We start from the raw sequence: 23,468 nt of genomic DNA on the forward strand, positions 1-23,468 counted from the left end.
CTGGGGTTCCTGCAAGTCCTCATGCATGGTGCTCCACAGGCTTGGTAGTGCCATTCACACTGTCCTTCAAGGTTGTAGTAGTCACAGAACAGAGCTATTTTGGAGAAAAATGCAATTGATGTACACTCTGTAGGTTGTATTAAAACATATAAAATATACATTGTCGTAAACCAAAAACTCTGTATTAAAAAAAATACTTGGGGCATTACTGTAATCTGTTGCAATTTTTTTTGTTGTTGTTTTTCTCTCCACAAAGGCATGGTTAGCCAACAGGGTAATGCTGTCACAATTACTAGCTAACCTTAGTACTGAGCACACCTACAGTAGGTTACATTAATACTATATATGCATGTATACATATCCAACATAAAGTGCATATGCATTTATATGCTTCCAAAGAATAATAGTGCCTGAAATTATCAAATATAAATGTGATTCACAAATACTGCAAATTATTCTGTATACACAGCCACCAGCATGTTCCCCCTTTTTAGTGTCAAATAATATGTACTTACGACAGAAATCTGGGGTTCTCCAGCTGACGCACGCACCAGCCTCACTACAGGCTTGAGCATATGCAGCAATTGCAGTACAGAGACACTCACAATCCCCACCAGTGTCACAAGCACAAGCATCATTCACACATGTGGTATAATATGGCCTTGGGTTCACCTGGTTTTGGGGAAAAAGAGTTCAGTTGTTAAATATATACAATGATTTAGGTTGAATTAAATTGGTGACATTCAGCTTAATAAACATACAGCACTAAATGATTTACATGCGTGTTGATATGTGCTTGATATTAAAAATGTCTCACAAAAAGTAACATCCCCAACCAGAAGCGCATCCCCATCCCCATGTTGCTCTCCAACCACTTGGATGTTGCTCCCAGTGGCCTCAAAGCAGGTGATTATTTTTGAATTCCAGGCTTGGAGGCAAGTTTTGGTTGTATAAAAAAGAGGTGTACTGCCACACAGAGCCTCAATATAGGGTGACAGTCCAGATAGGGGCTACCAAATGGCTATACATAGTATTTATTTGGCACCCCAAGAACATTTTTCAAGCTAGTGTTGCCCCACAACTCCTTTTACTTCTGAATATTGCTCACGGGTTCAAAAGGTTGGGGATCCCTGAATTAGAGTAATAAAACCAAAATTTTGACTATTTGCTAATTCAGTTTAGGGAATTCTTCTCAAATTTGTCACAAACTTACAAAAGCATGGCAAGCCACAAAGGTGGACCCAATAATAGCACTGCACTTTTTCTCTGCCCATGGCTTCCTGTATGCATGGGCTGCACACGAATCTCCAAAATCTTTAGGAGCAGGACAACTTGCGGATTGTTTCCAGCTGTTTCCAAATTCCAGTACATCAGCAACCACTGATAGACTTCTGGTGGTGTAGTCATTTATAGCGTTTCCATCATAGTTTCCACATAATCCACAAATTTTACCCTGTAAGGAGAAAAAAAACCCTCAAGAGTTATCAGGTGCGCAAAAAACATTCATAAATTGATGGGAGTCAATTATTTTGTAAAATAAATGTAAATATTTTTAGCTTAATTGGATTATGGATTTCTGAATTTACCTGAAAATCTGGGTGGAGCTTAATATAAATACTTGTTCTCTTATCCCACACCAGAACGATTCCATTCAGAGTCTCGATCACCAAAAAGATGCCCATCTGGTGCACTTTGTATGGCACAGAGTTTCCAGAATCTGCATTCTGCACTTCAAATTTGCCTTCAGCAAGTACTAGTACATTATTCTGTAAAAAATATTTGGCAAATTAAGAAAAATAGATTCATTATTTAGCAGAAGACTAGGAGAACTTTACAACTATAGAAAGAATATACAAATCAGAGTTGCAACCACTAGAGGCTTTGTTACAATTTACAAATTAACACATTTTTTTCAAGCTATCCATTTGTTCCCCAATGCATTTGTTTAACAATACCAAGTAATCCCTCTAGGTTTACATCACACGATTAGTTCATGATATTTATGAAGGAAATAATAACTCACTCCAATATAGAACCGGATAGATTTGGAACAAGTGGTTCCTGTGCTACCACATGGCATGTTTTCTGTGATGATGCGGAAAGTACCTTTTTTGGGATCACTTGCACAATAATCCTAATATTAAAAGAATAAAAATGTTAAAGTGCAAAAAAAGTGTTATTGATCAGTAAAGGTATAATTTATTTGTCATAAATAAAATGTATGTATAGTTTGGTTATATAGCACTATGGCCCTTAAAGGGGTGGTCCACCTTTAAGGTAACTTTTAGTAAGTCATAGAATGGACAATTCAAAGCAACTTTTCAATTGGTTTTCATTGTTTATTTTTTTTACAGTTTTATAGTTATTTGCCTTTTCCTTTCTGACTTTTTGCAGCTTTCAAATGGGCGTCACTGACTCCCTTCTAAAAAACAAACGCTCTGTAAGGCTACAAATGTATTGTTATTGCAAATTTTTATTAATCTTTCTATTCAGGCCTCTCCTCTTCATATTCCAGTCCCTTATTCAAATCAGTGCATGGTTGTAACTTGAACCCTTGCTACCAGTGTGCCAGACACTGCTTGTGACATGCAAGGTACTTCTTGACAAACAAATGATGGTCAAATCATATGGATAAGTACACACCCTTTTTTATAATTCCATGCCCTATATATAATAAATGGCACAATGCTTGCCCAGGAGCAGTAACCCATAGCAACAGGTGACCAGTATAGGTTACTTTTCCTGGGTAAACATAGTTCCTTTCATTATATAACCCCTATATCCTTTAGTGAACTCTTTTAAAGGAGAAGGAAAGGCTTTGTGCACTTGGGAGTGCCAAATGGTAGGCACAGATTGTATTGATTGACCTGAAACTCCAGGCCGGTGCTCCTATCAGCAGAAAACTGCACCGGCCTGGGGTTATACCAGTGAGCACCACGGAGCAATCCTCTTCCGTCTTCCTCTTTCCATTTCACGGCTGTGCATGTGCAGTAGAACGAAAAGCCAAACTTTTACTAAAAAGTCGGCCATTTCGTTCAACTGTGCATGTGTTTGCCCCGGGAAATTTGAAGAAAGAAGAAGACGGAAGAGCATCTATCCATTGTGCTCACTGGTATAACCCTTGGCCGGTGCAGTTTTCTGCTGATAGGAGCACCGGCTTCAGGTAAGTCAATACAATCACTTGGGGTGCCTAACATTTGGCACCCCAGGTGCACAAAGCCTTTCCTTCTCCTTTAAATAGCACTGTGTCACATTCTGAAAGCAAGATTCATACAATTATGTTTTAAAACATACCATGTATGTTTGTCCCTCAAGTAACATATTTAACAAATTTTTTGTCTCTCTTTTGCCCCTATAAGTAATAAAATTTCTAAAGTTTACTCAGGAGCAGTAACCCAACAATTCCCGCAAATAACCATCTGCCCCAGCTTAAAATCCATTGACTTTATAGAGTATATACATAATAGTATTTCTAACATTTACAGAACAGAAGTGAAATTTACCTGAGCCAGGACGTATTGACAGTCGCCACTGAAACTGTATCTCTTGCTGTCGAATGTGTAATAGTGGCCGTCTCCATACACAGCGCAGGTTCCCAGACAAGTCTCATCATTGCAATTCCACATTCTGTTTTTACAGGTGCTGAATTGAGCAAGAAAATATGAATAGAAAACAAATTAGCCTTAACCTTATAACTATATTTCTTTGTTAAAAATACATTTAGCATAGGTTGGACAATCACTTTTGAAATAATTTTGATGATCAGATGGGAAAGAGAAGGCTTTAGTAGAAAAAATTAAAAATTTGAACAAATGCCTCCCCTGGCTCCACAAATCCCTCCTTACCTCACCAGTTTGAGCTACTATGAGTGTTTTTTAAAGAAGATTTATAGAGCTATGAAATCTTTGCATATCCTTAGAGATTCTAAACAAAATTTAGATGGCTGAGCAGCTTGTCACCTAATTCCTGCCTCCCTAGGCCTGGGCCTTTCTGGTCCAAGCCTGCACAAGGTGCAAAGAGCACCTCCAGCAGGGTGCCATTAGGCAGGAGGTAAGCACAGGACTTATTTGTTGTCTACACTCCATTCTGAAAGATGTGCAAGTTAGGGGATAGATAATTGGCATGAGATGCCTACGTGTCACTCTCCAACTTCCCTATTATATTATATTATGAGTATAATACATATGAATGCAGGCCGAGATTTTATCGATTTTTTTAAAAAAATTCTGTTATATTTCTCTATTTATATAGATATTTACAACTCTGCCCTACATTCCCTTATCTTTGGTTAAAACTATAACAAAAGTTAGCACCCCTTTCTTAAAAAGAACACGTAAATAAAATGGTCTCTTTCAGCCAGGCGTACATTTGAAAAAAAATGTTGAACTGCATGGAATCATAAAGATATCTCAGCTCAGGTTATTTACTAAATTCTGAATGCAAAAATCCCAAAAAAATTTTGATTTTTTTTTTTTTATAAAATCTTATTTTTTTTAAAAAAATCACACATTTTTAATAATTTACTAAACCCTGAGGATGGAAAAGTCTGATTCAGTAAATTCGGCATTTCAGACCTGTCGAGGTTGCATATAAGTCAATGGTAGAAGTTCCAATTATTTTTTGATGAAAATCTGTTTTTTTTCATGCACAGCAAATTTTCAGGAAAATGTAATAATAAGTAAGCGTAAAAAAACAGAGTGGAGTTTGAAGCAGAAAATATTGAGATAAAATTGGACTTTGATAAATAACCCCCTTAATCTGCCCCTGAATGTCAAATTCAGAGATCAGTACTGTGCAACAGTGATTATTTTGTAACCAATTACCCAGTTACAAGCAATGCCCCAGTTAGTCTTGTCCAATATCCGATAGAAAAATTATATCAAGAGAAGGAGGTAGTCTAAGGGGCTGATTCACTAAATTCGAGTGAAGGATTCGAAGTAAAAAAACTTCGAATTTCGAAGTAATTTTTGGGCTACTTCGACCATCGAATGGGCTACTTCGACCTTCGACTACGAATCGAAGGATTCGTAGTAAAAATCGGTCGACTATTCGACCATTCGATAGTCGAAGTACTGTCTCTTTAAAAAAAACTTTGACCCCCTAGTTCGGCAGCTAAAAGCTACCGAAGTCAATGTTAGCCTATGGGGAAGGTCCCCATAGGCTTTCCTAAGTTTTTTTGATCGAAGGATATTCCTTCGATCGTTGGATTTAATCGTTCGATCGAAGGAATAATCCTTCGATAGTACGATCACAGGATTTGCGCTAAATCCTTCGACTTCGATATTCGAAGTCGAAGGATTTTAATTCCTAGTCGAATATCGAGGGTTAATTAACCCTCGATATTCGACCCATAGTGAATCAGCCCCTAACTGTTGCATTATTTAACAATGCAAATGTTTATAGGCAGATATTCTGGGGCACTCAGTGGTTCTGCACTTTCTCGAGTAACTATTTTCACTGCAGAGATTTAAGGGCAGATTTATCAAAATGTTACAAATCATCATAATTTTTCTCTGTGTATCTCTCATACATGAGAAATTTAAAATATGATGGTAGATTTGAGCTCTGAAATTAATTTTTACATCAAAAAATGCTGGCAATAAAACATGAGAAAATTTGATAACTATCTAAAAAGTTGTTTTTTTTAGAATGAAAAGTAGGTGCATCTGGGATGCTATAGGTGTATGACTGTTGCCTAATAATGATTATTTAATGAGTAAGAGTCAATTACCAGGTTTTGCATGAAACTCTGATTGTAGACCCATCTTCATAGAGGTTATTGTTGTGCATGCATGGGCACTCATACTCTGGAATGCACCCGCCAGTTCCATTTGCTACGAATCCTTCAGGGCACATGCAGCCAGACACACAATGAGCACTGTACTGTAAGGAACATTACAAAGCAAAGTAAGCAGGCTGCTAGTGATTGCTAGATAAGACTAAACATGCTTCCCAGTAAAACTGTTATCCAAATTACCAAAAAATCCTTTTTTGGAAAACCCCTAGTCCCTAGTATTCTGATTAATAGATCCTATACCTGTACATAAAATCAACCAAATGTTTAATACTATGGCATTGGCCTGAAAGTGCAAACCTATGTCAGGCACTAGTGTAATTAAGGACATTTTCCTTTATATAAATGAAATATATATTTCTCTCCTATCAATCCTCCTAAAATGATGCACAATTTTTGTAACTGACTGCTACATAATATACTTTCTGTGATCAATTAGATTTTATTAGATCAGGACAACTTACACAGTACATATCAAGAGTTTGACAGCTCTTCTCACATTCTGTGCCAGTGGTACCAGCAGCTTTGTTAGAGCAGTCAAAATAGACCTGAGGGTATTTACACTCTACAAGAGATAAGGGGAAATATAAAGCCATATGATCAATATGAACAAATATATACATATAATTAAACATAATTTGCATATGAAAGAGCATATTCATTGGGCCCTGGAAGGGTTACTATACTGTAAGGAAAAGCAAGTTCTAGAATGTCCTACCAAAGGAGGTGTCCCTGAATTATTTGTGGTGGAAATGCTAAATATTTTAATATATTTAGAATGAAAAACGATATATGATTTATTGCATGAAAGTACTTGATGCATGAGGGATTATTGGCCTGTTGGAGGTTTTATTTGTTGTTGGTATAAAATCAATGCTTACAAATCTAAAATGATAGAAATGTGTCCAGAATTTTTTTATACAGTATATATGAATACAGGATGAATAGAAGTTTAAGGGGGTTATTTACTAAACCCTGGATGCCAAAAATAAAAAAAATAGTGTTTTTTTAGTATAAAATGGGAATTTAAAAAAAAACATGATTTTTTCCCGAATTTATTATACCCCCGAGGATGGAAAAAGTCTGAATCCAACAATCCAGCATCTCAGACCTGCCACGGTTGCATATAAGTCAATGGGAGAAGTCCCAAAGATTTTTTGATCTGTGCTGGGTTTCGTGCAATAATCGGAAAAACAAATCTAAAAAAATTCATACAATTTGTTATTTTTTTTTCTCGCAAACAAAATTTTCTGGAAAGTGTATTGATAAATCCCGTACAGATTTGGACAGAGTTTTTTTCAGATAATATTGAGATAAATTCGAACTTTGATAAATGGGCCTCTATGAGTATGGGTGGGGTTGGTGAACTTTGGTGGGTCTGGGTCTATATTAACTGTTCACATGGAAGTGTTTTTGTTCTTGAAAGAAAGAATGCATGGTTGCTCTAAAACATTGTTTAATAAGTTGTAATTCTTTTAAGTGGAGCACCCTGGAGTCTCTTGAGTTTTGACATTATTATTCTTGACAATCATTAGTTTGATCCACTGGGAATTTTAAAGGATTCTCAGTTACGATTTTAATGAAATTTTAATAAAGATTTTAATGATGAATCAGATCCAAAATCATATGTCATATGTATAAGAAGTACATAAATAAGTAGGCAAAGTAGATAAATGGTAATCTATTCATGTTAATTATATTGAACACATTTTGTATTTGTTACCCATCATTCAAATGATTTACCTTTCCTAATATCAGGTTTTCCAATGCAGTCTAGTTTCCCCATGCTGCAGGTACTATAATAAAAATAAATGTATATTTATTAGTCTACATTAATATAATACTACTACTACTACTACTACTACTACTACTACTACTACTACTACTACTACTACTACTACTACTACTACTACTACTACTACTACTAATAATAATAATAACAATTATTATTATTATTAGTATAAGTATTACTACTACTACTACTACTACTACTACTACTACTACTACTACTACTACTACTACTACTAATAATAATAATAATAATAATAATAATAATAAAGTAATTGTTTATTTTTTTCCTTTTGATTTTTTATTGTTCCTGTTCACATTTCTGAGGTCGTTTTGCTAACTCAACCTGGAATATTATGAGTTATCTAATAAAAATCGTGAAAATGAGAATATTTTTTTTACTTATATTTAATAGTTATTACAAACCCCAAAAGTATTAAGGAACACATCCACAAGAGAATAAAGTACATTTTATAGTTTTTCACCAGTCTGCACCAGTTTAATGTCAACAATAATGTTCCCAGTGTAATGAAGAATATTAAATGGGAATGGGTATGAGACCTGCTATACAGAATGCTTGGAATCTGGGGTTCCATAAAAAAATGGGGAAATGTTATTTGCTATAAATACTGTATACATTTAATGTAATACATATTTACATATAATACTATTTGTTCAGCTGAATAAAATGAAGTGTGGGACATTTCTTAAAAATGCATAACTATTGGACTAGTTACTACATTGTAGCACTACATTTTGTAGTACCATGTACTGTAGCAAGCAAGCTCTACTGCACACCCCTGTCTTGAATTTTTAAATGGTGCGGATACCTGGCAGGATGGCACTATATAGTCCCAGTGTAAGTTTGATAGTAATGGCCAAAACAATCAATTAACTGCTTATATTTAGCTACAGACATGTACCAAAGACTAACTACTTTTTGTAAATGGCATATTTCTCTCTCCAACTGAATTAATTTAACTATAATTCCACTAGAAAATTTGTATATCCACAGTTTAGCAGTTGAATGAAAGTGGATTCCTTTGCATTCATATAAAGACATAGGAAAACACATATGTGAGTTTTTGCTTGTACTGTATGTGTATACTTACCACAAGGCTCCAGATTCAGTAATTGTATGTCCTGATGGCACTACAGTGCCCCTGAAATAGCAAGGACATGATTCCTGAGGAACACAGAAACCCTGCTCATTAAGGTAGGTTCCATTTGTACAGACACAGCCATCAACGGGCACAAAGTCGATATTACATGTGACATCAGGCTCACTGAGGGAGCGGCAGGTAGGCTGGCAGGTTGATATGTTGTAGCTGTAACTCAGTGTACTTGGGCAGTTGGTGGTGTATGAATCTGTTGTAAAGATTGGTAGAGATTTAGAAACAGTTGTACAATATTCAATTTGTTAAAACGAAACCACAACCAAACATTTACTGAGGCCTTATACATTTGTTATAGGTGATATGATAACAATTAAAAGGAGTGGCAGTTTTATATTCCTGACATTTAATTTAATTAACCTGAGGCTGTGGAAAATGGCAGAAACTATCTTAATCCAGTGATATCTCCTGACTGTCACAGCAGAACCCTACCTATATCGAGTGCAAGACCAAGCCAAAGCTCTGTGCCACCATGATGAACACATATACTGTAACTAGCGAGGGGTGAATCTGACTTTTTTTGCTTCACCAAAAATTCACCAATCTGTGAAAATTCACCAAAATGCTTTAAAGTCTATAGGTGTCAATTATTTTTCCATTTTTTAAGAAAATGAACTATGGAATGAAATGTATAAATTGTCCAGGACTAGTGATGGCGAACTTGTCCTGTTTTGCCAAAAAATGTGAGAATTTCCCTTGAAATTCACAAAATTACAAATAATTAGCGAAGTCAATGGGCGTCAAAATTAATTTCACACCAGAGACAATTTTTGTACGCATGCCTATTTTGTCCAAATGCATTTAAGTCAATGGGTGTGACTCACGTCCACGCAGTGGATTTTTCGCAGTGAATTTGCGCCTGGTGAATTTATTCACCGATCACTATCCAGGACAGTACAAAGACATACATACACTTTATACAATAACAAATAGTAAACATTTTTAGGCTTACTTATATGCCTGAAACTTACTGCAGTAAGTATCTCTCCATTCTGTTATGAGAACTCCCATTCTAGCACAAGCATGTACGTAAGCTGAGAGAGCCGCACACATGTAGTCTTGACTGTTGCCATAGTTGCAAGTGTCAAACATACAGTTCTAGAGATATATAAAATAAAAATAGTCATGTTTTCACAAGCAACTTCTCATAAGCCACTGCAGAACTGAGACAAATATTTTTCTACCTAAGAAACACTGGCTACATGAAACGTGAGGAGCTCAGAGAAACATACTTTGTTATTTTTTTTAATGTTTATTCCCATTAACTTTTATTCTTTGGTGTAATGAATTAATCATTTTCATACCGTTTTGTATATTAGTGGATCCACTCTATAATGGCATGCTGTAAAAGGTCCTGCAGGGTCAGTCAACTTTGAGCACCAGAATTGAGCATAATTTGCTGTAAAAATACCACATTACAATTAACAGTGTACTTACAGTGTATGATTATATTTTTCCACTTTTAAGTAACATAACTCATAAATACTAATTAGACATTTGGTTCCAGTGAATGGAACTGGATTAGACATTTGGTTCCAGTGAACTGGAGAACAATTTGAAGGCACATCATATGCTTATTATAATTATTGCTGGCAAACCTGTATGCCTTGTGGCCAGCAAATAGTTCATATTAGGATAATACTAGGATAAATGGTCAAACAGGATCTGAAAATTTGCTAAATAGTTGAATTAATTGTCTGACAGTATTTTCTGTTAAAATTCTTACAACCTTATTCAGTTGGTTGATAATGATAAAACCAGATTTAAAAAAAAAAGTAATTTTTCACATTTTGTGGGTGTTCATAATCTACCTAAATATGGGTCTAATTAAATTGATTTACCTCCCAAGTATCCCTACTTAAAAGGGGTGTGTTTGATTGATTTGTTGGTGCTTATTGAAGTGAAATTGGATCAGAATATAAACGGCATGGTCAGAAATTGCCCATGCATTTGTGGGGTGAATGACAGGAGATATGAATTGGACAAACTTATTTATAAGTAGCTGGAAACCTGTTCCTGAATTATGGGAAGTTCATCTCCCATAGAGTCTGTTTTTAGCAGATCGATCTTATTATTGGAAATTATTTACTTTTTCTCTTTATTACTAAAACAGTAACATATACTTGATGGTTGCAGGAATCCATATTGGTGATAAAACAATCTTATTGGGTTTATTTAATGTTTAAACAGCAGAATTAAGGTATGGTGATCCAACACCAGGACCCAAGCCTTTGGGATGATATATCCTATACCTGTAGATTTAAATCTGAATTTCTGAATAGACTGCTCTAATGTTTTTCAAAGATTGTGAGATTTTAATTTGGTATTTTATGTCTTGTCTATGTTTTGGGGTGAATTCAAGATAGTTTAGATGCCAAACATTAATAGATAAAAGATATTTAAAGTTAAACCTACCATTTTCAACACTGAGTGAGCAAGGGTCATCAAAGTATGATAAGGCATTAGGGCAGCTTGCTTGGGTCTTCCAGGTATTACCAAAAGAGGAGGCCGTCCCTTCAATAACTCCACTAAGTACTTTGAAGTCATCCATTTGAATACTATTGTAATCGCCACAGAGTCCTGTCAATGAATATATATTATAGATATTATGAAGAAACAGGCTGGAATGTGTGGAGCTGTTAATGTCAAGGTATGTCTTGCATAAACAGAAATGCTGTTCGATTCATACCATAAAGTGGGCAGAATTTTTTAGTACTTAGACAATATTGCTGCTTTAAAACAGAACAGTTACTTACCAGACACTCGTGCCCTCCACTTTGGCTGTAAATAAATGTACACTTGCATTACTGGGACAAGCTGTATCTCCACCTGAAGTCCTGCAGCTGCTTCCACAATGATGAAGAAGGTTGAAGGCTTGAAGATGGTTACACTTGCTGTAAAGGGAAAAATAACAGGAACACAGACATTAAATATATAAAAAAGGTTTAAAACTGCTTTCTATAAGTGTTCCATAAGGGACTGAATTGCTCTAATAAGTTAGTATTAGACCACATCTAGAGGAAAGATAATAATAGTATATTCAATATTACTATTTTACTACTTTTTAGGCAAACAGTGTTTTGACAGATGATATTGAATCATCCTTCTCAAGTCCTACCCGAAGGCATGGGCTCCATTGCTCAAGTGTCCCAGGCAAGGCCAAAAGGACAGCATGAGCGGGTGGGTCCACCTTCGCTGAAGCTAAGGTGAGCCCCACCATCCCTGCCCTTCCGAGGGGGTTTAGGGCCATTTGGGATTTGTAACCTACAATATTATGGAAAAATGAAGACTGGGTCCTGGCAGCAGAGACAGGTGTTAAAAGTTGTATGATTTAAACCCAATCCACATTTTTAATGTTACTGACACTGGTAAGGAGTGACTAGAAGCAATTCTCATTTGATCTGTCTATTATCAGTAGCCTAACAAGCATTTTTTTACCAACCAACTCATGCCTTTAGCTTTTACTTACATAGAAAGTCACTAACTTAAATTACATTGTTTTATATTATTATACACCAAATGCAGGGATCTTTTATTAAATGGAAGCAATTGAAAATTACACCATGCTTTGATAAAAATATGCCACATTAGCTTTTTATTATATGGAGTATCAATAACTCTTCTAACATGCATCTACTTGTAGTTTGCAGAGACAGCAGAGAAGGGGTGAAGAGACAAAGGAATATGCGCATAATGTAACTGCCAAATCAACTAGCAGTTATACACCTAATATACAGACTTAAAAGGTTGAACTTGATGGGCGTGTGACTTTTTTCAACCTAACTTACTATGTTACTACTTGTTACTATATTACCAGCCTATCTAACCTACCTTGCAGGCTTAGTCTATGAGTAAGTGCCCACACAGGCACGAAACATGTTGGGCTTATGCATGTCCTAATAAAGCCTTTTTAAGTTAACAAGACTTGAGCTACTGCTTTACATGGAAATGGGCCTCACTCCATTTGGATATTTGCATTTCGAAATAGACGGCAAGTGTTTATCATTAAATACAAGAATAGGGTATAAAATAATTGATGGCAACATGCCATTAAAACTACTGTATGTTGGTATGAATCATGAAATCAGGAACATAACACCCCAAATCGGTTTGTCTCATAGCCATTTGACTTGATAATAGGTCCAGCCTGAAACTTTACACATTAGAACTATACCTTTATTTACACATCGGGCACATTTACTAAATTCGAGTGAAGGATTAGAATAAAAAAACCTTTGAATTCTGAAGGTTTTTTGGCTACTTCAACCATCGAATTGGCTACTTCGACTACGACTTTGATTTAAACTAAAAATCGTTCAACTATTCGACCATTCGATAGTCGAAGTACTGTCTTGTAAAAAAAAAACTTTGACCACCTACTTCACCACCTAAAACCTACCGAGCACCAATGTTAGCCTATGGGGAAAGTCCCCATATGCTTTCCAAGCTTTTTTTGATCAAAGGAAAATCATTTAATCGATGGATTATAATCCTTTGAATCGTTCGATTCGAAGGATTTAATCGTTCGATCTAACGATTTTTCCTTCGATTGATCGAACAAAGGAAATTAGGTAAATCCTTCAACTTCGATATTCGAAGTCGAAGGATTTTACTTCAACGGTCGAATAGCGAGGGTTAATTAACCCTCGCTATTCGACCAATAGTAAATGTGCCCCATATTGTTGTTTAAGGAAGTGAAAATATTATTGTAATGTGGCTGATGAACATGAGTGATCCGACCTACCTGATGAGACTGGTAGCTGGGAGAAGATTGTGTTCACATCTACACTGCCAGTGGATTGAATTTTAATGGTCTAATGGATGAAAAATAAAGGATGAAAGAATACAAAATAATTATTAATCCAACACCAACAGTTATAATATTTTATTTCCTTGTTATCTTTAGCTGATGGATTGAAAACAAGATCCACTTATAACTTACGTAATTTCCATACTCTAAATAGATTACAATACTTTTTAAACAAGTCTCAGTATTTTTAAGTCCACACTTTGACAATTCTCCCACGACGCTGAACTGGTTGTCATATGCCTAAAAGATAAAAACAAAAACAAAACAGTTGTCATTGTTAGAAGTAAAACAGGATTTTTTTTTTAGCAAAACTGTAACAAAATGTATATTTGTGTTCTTTTTATGTAATTTCACTTAATAATGGCAACTGTTAAAACAAACAAAACTACTTACTTTCGACCAGCAATTAAATGTTATTATTTGAAATTTCGGAATAATTATTCGATTGATAATATAATTCATTCTAAAGTGCTATGTGCTTTGTGCTTAGTTCAAAATGAAATTAATCGCAATTCATTAAACTCACACATGAAATTATTGTAACTACAATTACATTTTTATGTACAGTCCAAAAATGAATTGTGTGATTTATAAAGTGTCAGTGCTCAAAATTGACTAATAAATTAATTGGAATGTAAAATTCAATAATAAAAATTCAGTGCATGCAGTTTAATTAAATAAAAGTTAGGAAAAGAGCCCTTTTCTGTTTAGAAAGCATTTAGCGAAACACACGTTGGCAACGCATTCATATTTAGCTGACAATATTATATATCAAACTGTGTTGATTATGTTGCTTTATATGATAGGGCAAATGCATCAAGGGTCAAATATGGAGGGTTAATTAACCCTCGATATTCGATTGGGGAATGAAAATCCTTCGACTGCGAATATCGAAGTTGAAGGATTTTGCGCAAATACTTTGATCGAAGGAATAATCATTTAAACTATTAAATCCTTCGAATCGAACGATTCGAAGGATTTTAATCCAACGATTGAAGGATTATCCTTTGACCAAAAAAAGTTAGCTAAGCCTATGGGGACCTTCCCCATAGGCTAACATTGGGTTCGGTAGCTTTTAGATGGCGAATGAATGGGCCCCATGTGTTTTTGCACTTTCTTTACATTGATTTTTACAATGTTTTAAAATTGGGTAATTAAGTCTTTCTTGTCTTTCTTTATATTATTCATTTAAATTATCCTCCTAGCTATTCTCCTCCTAGAACGTGGCCATACCATGTGTGGCCCCTTGTAGAGTATAAACTCATTTGAACCAATCTGTCAGAATCATATGAGATTGGCCTCTGTATTTCAACCTAATGCATGCCTTATTCACAAATGGGTATTAATAATCTAAAGAAAGAAAACACTGGGAATTGTAACTGTCAGCATTAGCAGAACTAAACTATTGAAACATTCCACCATCTATTATCATGGCATTAAAACACAGCATAAAGAAAAGTGTGTAATCTTTTTTATATCCTATCTCATAGTAAATATTTGTACCTTTGTCAAGACGTAGCTGCAATCACCAAAAAAGTTGTAACGAGTGACATCAAAGGAGGTGATGTGAGATCCTCCAATAACTGAACATGATCCAGAGCAATCTCGTTCAACACATTTCCATTTTCCTCTAAAACATGTGCTAGTGAAGAATATAAGTAATTTATTTCTCAAGGAGAAAATACGTATCACTCATTTTAACCTTCTTTTCTTTTGGACATGCATTTTGTTATATGAAAATTCTTTGAAAGTCCATTCCCTTCTTAGCTAGTGATTCTTGTTTGATGTCATTTATTCAATCAACATACAATTAAAATAGATTTCAATAAGATAGAGGACATTAGTAAAATAGTCCATACCATTGACAGTTCTTAAATAAAATAAACTTAAAACAGGACAGTTTATATTTTTTGAAGACATTTGGGGGCTGATTCACTAAGGGTCGAATATCGAGGGTTAATTAACTATCGATATTTAACTGGGAATTAAAATCCTTCGACTTCAAATATCGAAGTCGAAGGATTTAGCGCAAATACTGCGATCGTACGATCGAAGGATTATTCCTTCGATCGAACGATTAAATCATTCAAATCGAACGATTCGAAGGATTTTAATCCAATGATCGAAGGAATATCCTTCGATCAAAAAAACTTAGGAAAACTTAGGAAACCTTCCCCATAGGCTAACATTGACTTCGGTAGATTTTAGCTGCCGAAGTAGGTGGTCAAAGTTTTTTTTAAAGAGACAGTACTTCGACTATCGAATGGTCGAATAGTCGAACGATTTTTAGTTCGAATCCTTCGATTCGAAGTCGTAGTCCTAGTCGAAGGTCGAAGTAGCCCATTCGATGGTCGAAGTAGCCCAAAAAATACTTCAAAATTCGAAGTTTTTTTACTTCGAATCCTTCACTCGAATTTAGTGAATCGGCCCCATAAACTATAAAATTGTATAAAAGAAGATGGGCTGAATCTGACCTGACCCGTTTCGCTTCACCGTAAATTTGGCAAAATGCATTGAAGTCTCTGGGCAACAAAATTTTTTTGACAAGTAACATCTTTTTTGAAGCGCAACAGTTTTTTGTTGGAGACTATGGCCATAATTTTTGCTCTGAAAAATTACGTTCACCACTAAAGAGCATCTACGGAAATAAAATATGGCTTACCATGACTGACACTGTGCAAAATAGGAACTTCCAGAGCTATATATGTTTCCATTATAAGCACAGGAGCACTGGTAGCTGGGAATGCACCCTGAGTTGTTAATGTCATCCCACACAGTTCCTTAAAAATAAAATATATATATAAATTGTATCTTTTAAGTCGTTCATTAGTCAACATTTATTTGATTTTCTAAAATGATTTCCATGAGAATTTACCTGCTGGACAAAAGCAACCGTCTGTACAGTGTCTGTCACAGGATAATGAGCGGTCAGGATTGCTGCAGGTGTCTGGACAAGCTGCTCCACATTCTCTGTACTGCATGTTGTAACTACATTGTAAAGCTGGAAAAAGTAAAGTATTTTGGTACAAATTCTGTACTAAATAGGGATTGTTTTGTTTTCAAAATACAAAAACAAATTTAACCAAGCATCACTCACGGCACAAGTTTTTTGTTCTCCAGTTGATTGGGAAGCCCCCAGCATGAGCACATTGACGGGAATATTCTGTGAATGTATTACAGAGGCAGAATCCAGTTGCATTTTTTTTGCATCTACATAGGTCCTGTACACAGACATCTATGTATGGAGCAGGATCTACAAGACGGTTGCATGATAAAAATGATGCACTTTTCAAGATCGCCTGGCAAATGCTGCTCTGTAAAAGAATATAAACAAAAAGGTTAAACAGATTTACAATTTTTATAAGTCAACAAAGACGACTTAACAGTGGTTTTAATTAGACTATAATTTTTGTATAATTTTACATTAAGTGCACACTAAAATTGTGATCACTGCAGCAACATAAAGTAAATATCCCCTGGCCAGCAAGTAATACCTGAGAAGCCACCTGTAATCCATAATACTCAGGACCTGAGGTTCTCCAGATAAGCACAATAGGCTGGTTTTGCCTCCGATAAGGATTAATTATATCTTAGTTGGTATCAAGTGCAATGTACTGTTTTATTATTACAGAGAAAACATTTAAAGCATTACAATTATTTTACTATATTGGAGTAAATTGGAGTCTTCCTGTAATTTGGAGCTTTGTGGATAATGGATTTCCTGTACTTAACTGATTCTCATTATTGTCAATGGAAAGTGACCTTTAAAGAACCTGTATTTCTACATACAGATAGAAGACCATCCGATATGTAGAGTGCACTAACCAAACCATACATTTCAGTGGGGAAAAGGTGTGATTGATGTGAATGTGAATGAAACTTAAGTTAAATATCTTTGTACCTTGTGTTTTAAACCTATTTAAGACCTAGAAGGCTAAAGCAAATGTATTACGACAAATTGTTAAACCAAAGGCAAGTGATTTTATTTTATTGACATCATTAATTAGGACATCTGCAATAAGTCCACACATTATAGATGCTCCTACATTAAATTATAAATAAGAACATTAAAATCAGGAAATATTTCACACACAACAGAACAACAGACTAATAAATTGTATATGTACACACAAAGAAGATTGCACGTGCAATCCCAGAGGAGAAAAGTACAGTATATATGAATATATAGGTTTGGAACACTGTGAACATGGTTTAAATGTTATATCAACTAACAGCTATATGACTTGTTACTAGCTAGATCATTACAATATACTTACCAAATCAGTGCACTTATCCTCAGGAACCTCAAGCACATCTGCACATGTTTCAGTAGGACCATTGATCTTCTGCATGTTCCCATAATGATTATCAGTCAACTTAACATCTGTAAGAAACACCTTGATTTTTTTTAAAAAAAATCTTTACATGACGTACTTTAATTAATAGAGACTAGGGGGCAAATTCACTACCCGACGAAAATTCGGCAGCAATGGCTTCGTGCACATCGCAACACTTCGCCAGGCGTAAATTTGCCTGGACAACGCTAATTCACAAAGATCCGAAGTTGCGCACAGCGTACCGAACACTCAAATTTACGCTCAGCAGTTCGAAGTTACGCTAGCGTTGGCTAATTAGCATACGGCATGCAGTTAAAGTACAATGGCCGTATATGCTGCAGCAAAGACATTACACTAGACAAGGCCAGGGAACCTTAATAAAATTATATAAAGTTATTATATTGCCCTACACATGTGCCCACAGTATAGTTTAGGTGCCATATGTTAGCAAATGTAGGGGGGAAGGAGGGTACCCAAAATAAAATTTACGATATTTTTCAGTCTATCACCCTTTAAATAGGAAAAAAAACAGCGTTTTTTGGGACTTAGAAAAATGTTCAACTTTTTTCTGAGGAACTCCTATCTACTCTATTGTACTTCGCCTGGTCTGAGGTGGCGAAGGCAAGTCTGGTGATAGAGGTAACGGTCAGTAAAATAAAAAATGTAGTGAATTTGCGTAGTAACACTCTTTTGCCAGAACGAAAATTTGCCTGGCGTTAGTGAGAAGTTGGTGAAATTACTCCAACTACTGTTAGTAAATCGGGGAAGTGCCGAAATGACGTCATGCTGGCAAATTAGCCACTTCGCCACTTCGCCCTTTAGTAAATGTCCCACTAGATCTGAAATGGCTTACCGTTAAACATGAACTCATTGTAAGTTGGAATTCCATTGAAGTCCCCACATAGACCACAAGTCTTGTTGCGATATTTCTCATCCAGTTCCAACTAAAATAGAGAAGACATGTTTATTACATTATGCCATAGCATGTCCATTTGATTGATTACTGCATCAGCGTTATGAACTCTGTCAAAACCGAAGACATTTGGTGTTGGCAGTAAATTGTAATGTGTTTCAGGAGAAGTCCCAAATGCATGATCCAGTATATCTGAAATGGCCACTACATTTACACTGCAGAGAGTAAGGTTCCATGCAAGTAGATTGATATCAGTGTACTGAACCAGAAAATCTAGTGCATCAATAAGGGCAGCAAGTATGTGATCCAACTGCAGTTCTGATATCACTTACATCACTCAAGACTAAAAACCCACCCTTATTCATTTTGATTTATAGATGTTGATACCTTTCTTGCTCATAAGCTTGGGGCAACTGTCAACCATCCTTTTCTTCAGTTATTATCTGTACTTGTAAATAATGTCCATTTTAATTAACCTAAGGAACACATTTATACATGTTTGCATTTATGACAAAACTTGATTCACTTTCTTTCTGTTATCATTTTATTTCACCAACAACATAACCACAACCTTCTTTAAGAAAAAAATCCAAATAAGTTAATCAGGCTGAAGATACAGGTCCACTTCTATAGAATCTCAACACGTTTTAGAGAGGGTTTTTTTCATCTATTTCAATCTTTAATAATTTGCTAAATAAAACAAACATAATATGTATGTAACAATTACCATTAGAGCGTCATCTTCATTCCACTTAAATTCCAGGCCCACTTTGGAAATTACTCTGATGTATGGTCCACTTCTATCAATCTGAATTCCTGAAAAACTGTATGGCAGATCCACCCTGGATCCAAAATTATATAGAAAAAAAATTATAAATATATGTACATATTTTCCATGGTTATAGAAACAAAAATGACCTGAGTATATCAATTTACTGAAGACTGCTCTCCTGAAGGTACTGCAGGGTCTGTAAGGTCCCTACTGGGACAGCTCAATACAATTACTGCAGGAAGCACCACGAGGCCTTGCTGCCAACATAAAAATATAATGAAGGATAAAGAATGATCTAATATTTCAACTGTTCTTTGCATACAACTTTATATCCATACACAGCTGATTTGTTTCTGAACCATGCAATTTGAATTAACCTGAATGTTCCTGCCTAAGCATTGCTCTAAATCAGTGATCCCCAACCAGTGGCCTCAAAACTGGTGCTTATTTTTGAATTTCTGGCTTGAAGGCAAGTTTTAGTTGTACAAAACCATGTTTATTGCCAAACAGAGGCTCCTGCTGGCTGCAAGTCCACATAGGGGCTACCAATTGCCAATAACATTCCATATTTTGCACCCCTAGGAACTTCTTGCATGATTAAGTTGCTCTCCAACTTATTTTACATTTAAATTTGGCTACATGGGTAGGTAAGGTTGGGGACTCCTACTTTAAATTATTAGGCGAGTAACATGGTATGACTGTGCAAGATAAGATCAAGAGAAAAACTTACACATTGTCATTGAATTTAATGGTTCCTTCGGTGAATTCGATAAATACCCCTTCAATCTTCATACCAATGTGGCTAACTGTGGGAAGACCTTTCACAACAGAGTGTCTGATCTGGATGTTAAAGTCCTCAGTGACACTTTTGCAGTTTGAAGAAAACAAGTAGTTGCATTCTCCAGGGAAGTAGAAGATATCCCCATCTAAGGTCTTAAAATAGTTATTGCCCCATGTACTGCAGACATATCCATTATGTGCAGGGGAGCTGCCTAGAAGTCAAAGAAGGAACGTTTAGAGCATTTCTATTCCTCTGTTTGTGTTACTGTATATACAGTATACCAGGTCACTGCAATTTGTAATGTAGCACTGCTAAATAATCTACTGTAACTTACTTTTGAAAACGGGATTTATGTTTGGTGAAATAAAGGAAGTACCTAAAGGGGAAGCAAATGCAGATTTAATTTAATATTTTTTCATTAAAAAAATAAACTACATATAATAAATATATAAATATATAAGAAAACTTATGTTTTGAATGCCAAATGGCATTGGTATTGATGTAGCATTGCTCACAGTGGTGCAAAGAGAACATTATAGTTTACATTATACTTTACAAACAGTCCTGATATACCTTAGTTTAATTATAGATGTAGAGTAGAAATGCCATTTATTTTCCAAAAATGCAGGAGTTTAAATATTTATGCACAGCCCAAAAACTCTGAGATTATTTAAAGATGATAGATGATTGATATAGCCTGTTTATAAGTCTGGAGCTTATACTAAAGGGTTAACACCAAAAAATATGTATGAATTAAATGCAAAATACTGTACAGTTACCCTGGGACTGATAAAAAAAAAAACATAGGTTAACTTCAAAAACGTTATCACCGGTATAAAAAAAGCAGTTTCATAGCCATGGTGGCTGGCAATCATGTTGCAAAAGGGCTGTCAAGCCCACATATGCATAGTAAAGGAAAGATAAGCTTTTATAATACAATGGTTTTACAACCTGAGTTGAAATAAAGACAAGGCAAATGTCATTCATGGCTCACCACGCATAGATGAAAACTCTCATATTTGCATGTGCAGAACAAACAGGTAAAAAGTTAAGGCAAACAAAATATGTTCACTTTACGGTGGTACTGTCCCTTCCAGTACCTGATATTAAAATCAAACATAAGGGGTAATTTATGAAAGAACAAACTTAGGAATTCTGAAGGATCTATAGGACCTCAGCATGTCTTCCCCCTTCAGTAGAGCGAAAAGCCGAACTTTAACTCAAAAGCCGGCTATTTCATTCTACTGCGCATGCATTTGCCCCAGGAAATTTGAAGAAAGAAGAGGATCAATCCATGGTGCTCGCTGATAGGACCACCTTACCGACAGGTTAGTAAATACAATCATTTGGGGGTGCCTAACATTTGGCACCCCCAAGTGCAAAAAGACTTTCCTTCTCCTTTAACCAGCTGGGTCTTTTTTCTTAAAAATCTGAATTTTGTTATCCTTTGAAATGCAGAAAATAACCATGACAGAGAGGTAGAGTACACTTACCAATGCTAAATGGGTTTGAATTTTGATACATGTAGTCATATGTTTTTACTGGGGAATCTATTATGAGAAAAGGGGTAAAAATGGTTACTTGGTGATTTATTTCTTCGTATTTATTAGCACTGACACAAGTACCCCCAGTGGAGCCTATAATCTAAGGTCCCTAACACAATCACACATAGTAAAGTTCATTTTTATCAGTAGCCAATTAACCTGGAGTTTAGGTGGAAGAAGGTTGTCTAAGAAACATTTATCATTATGAATTTTGTTTCAGTTAAACACCAATGTTTTTTTTAATTACTAGCTATCTTCAGCTTAACTTCTATACTTAGTTTTCTTAAAGTTCTATTTTAGTTATAGGTTAATTTGAGGTCCACTACAAGAAAGGTTAAAAATAAAAAAACAACTAAAACATACAACAAATAGTTATAATGGTAGTTTGAAAAGATTGTAAATTACTTTAGCAGATTATCAGAGCAAAGGGCTACAACCTATTTTTACAGTGGAATCATCCATTTACATATTTTGGTATTCTGATGCACCAGGGTAATTTTTGAAGCCACGTTTTAATTATAGTTGTGTAAAGACTGTGAATGTAGAATAGCAGGAAGAAAAGGGTGAATGATAGCAGGATTAGGAAAAGTGATGGGCGAATTTATTCACCAGGTGTGAAATTCCAGTGATTTGTGAAACCGCCGTGAAAATTCGCCGGTGTCCAAAAAAATGGACGCCGGCATCGTTTTTTTGGACGCCGGCGAATATGTGCCAGCATCCAAAAAACGGATGCCGGCATCCAAAAAACAGATGCCGGCATAAAAAACGGACCCCGGCATCAAAAACTAGACGCCAGCACCGTTTCGAGAATTTTTTGCAGTTTCGCAAATTTCGTGGGAAATCAGTAATTAGGAATTGAAGGCTGATATTTTCCTATTTCTGAAAAGGGACTGTGGCTATGGGACAATATTTATTAAAGGATAAGGGGATGAATTCGTGCAAGCTGGGCAGCCTTATTAATAACTGAGTCACAAAAAGCTGGTTTTGCCCTGTGCCTTGTCTGACACTAACTAGTGTGTATTGTTGTATTAAATAAAACAAACCTTCTATGCTTGCAACTTGCCCAGAAGTATCCCTTTCGGCAGATCCACTAGCTAAACAAATGGAAAAGAAAAATCAGTTTTGAAACTGCAATTTAAACCCAGCAATTACCAACAACCAAAACAAACCAAAAACAAACCTTCTATGCTTGCAACTTGCCCAGAAGTATCCCTTTCGGCAGATCCACTAGCTAAACAAATGGAAAAGAAAAATCAGTTTTGAAACTACAATTTAAACCCAGCACTCACCAACAACCAAAACATGATAGCAGCCATAAAATACATACTAACAGCTAAGTAATAAAAAGCTTGTTTTGCCATGCTCTAAGCACTTATTGTTGTAATTCAAAAACAAACCTTTCACAAAGCTAGAAATATCTTTTTGGGGAAATCCATGAAATGGAAAAGAAAAAATATTTTGTCCAATTTTCCAAAATGAAATGCCGATTTTGAATTCTTACAAATATATTTTAATTCATTAAAAATACATTAAAAATTAAGGGGGTTATATATT

General features: G+C 35.5%; 1 protein-coding gene and 1 long non-coding RNA gene across 2 annotated transcripts; both read right to left on the reverse strand.

The window, feature by feature from the left end:
* Positions 1 to 1,201: 1,201 nt before the first annotated feature.
* LOC121393424 (mucin-5AC-like) lies at positions 1,202 to 20,573 on the reverse strand (the record flags this gene model as incomplete). Its single annotated transcript, XM_041561909.1, has 22 exons — positions 1,202 to 1,453; positions 1,587 to 1,766; positions 2,024 to 2,134; positions 3,504 to 3,642; positions 5,732 to 5,883; positions 6,259 to 6,359; positions 7,538 to 7,590; positions 8,695 to 8,950; positions 9,729 to 9,855; positions 10,062 to 10,156; positions 11,173 to 11,337; positions 11,514 to 11,651; positions 13,502 to 13,571; positions 13,700 to 13,807; positions 15,071 to 15,209; positions 16,230 to 16,347; positions 16,443 to 16,568; positions 16,782 to 16,881; positions 17,845 to 17,951; positions 18,758 to 18,848; positions 19,545 to 19,659; positions 20,320 to 20,573. Coding segments are annotated over 22 exons (2,997 nt in total), but the record flags the coding sequence as incomplete, so codon positions are not given.
* Positions 20,574 to 20,703: 130 nt separating this feature from the next.
* Positions 20,704 to 23,121, reverse strand: LOC121393165. Its single transcript, XR_005960783.1, has 3 exons — positions 23,095 to 23,121; positions 21,864 to 21,920; positions 20,704 to 20,746 (listed from the first exon to the last, which is right to left on the reverse strand). It is a non-coding gene; the product is annotated as an uncharacterized LOC121393165 (long non-coding RNA).
* Positions 23,122 to 23,468: the final 347 nt, after the last annotated feature.

Source organism: Xenopus laevis, chromosome 4S (genome assembly GCF_017654675.1).
Source record: "Xenopus laevis strain J_2021 chromosome 4S, Xenopus_laevis_v10.1, whole genome shotgun sequence".
NCBI classification, from domain to species: Eukaryota; Metazoa; Chordata; class Amphibia; order Anura; family Pipidae; genus Xenopus; species Xenopus laevis.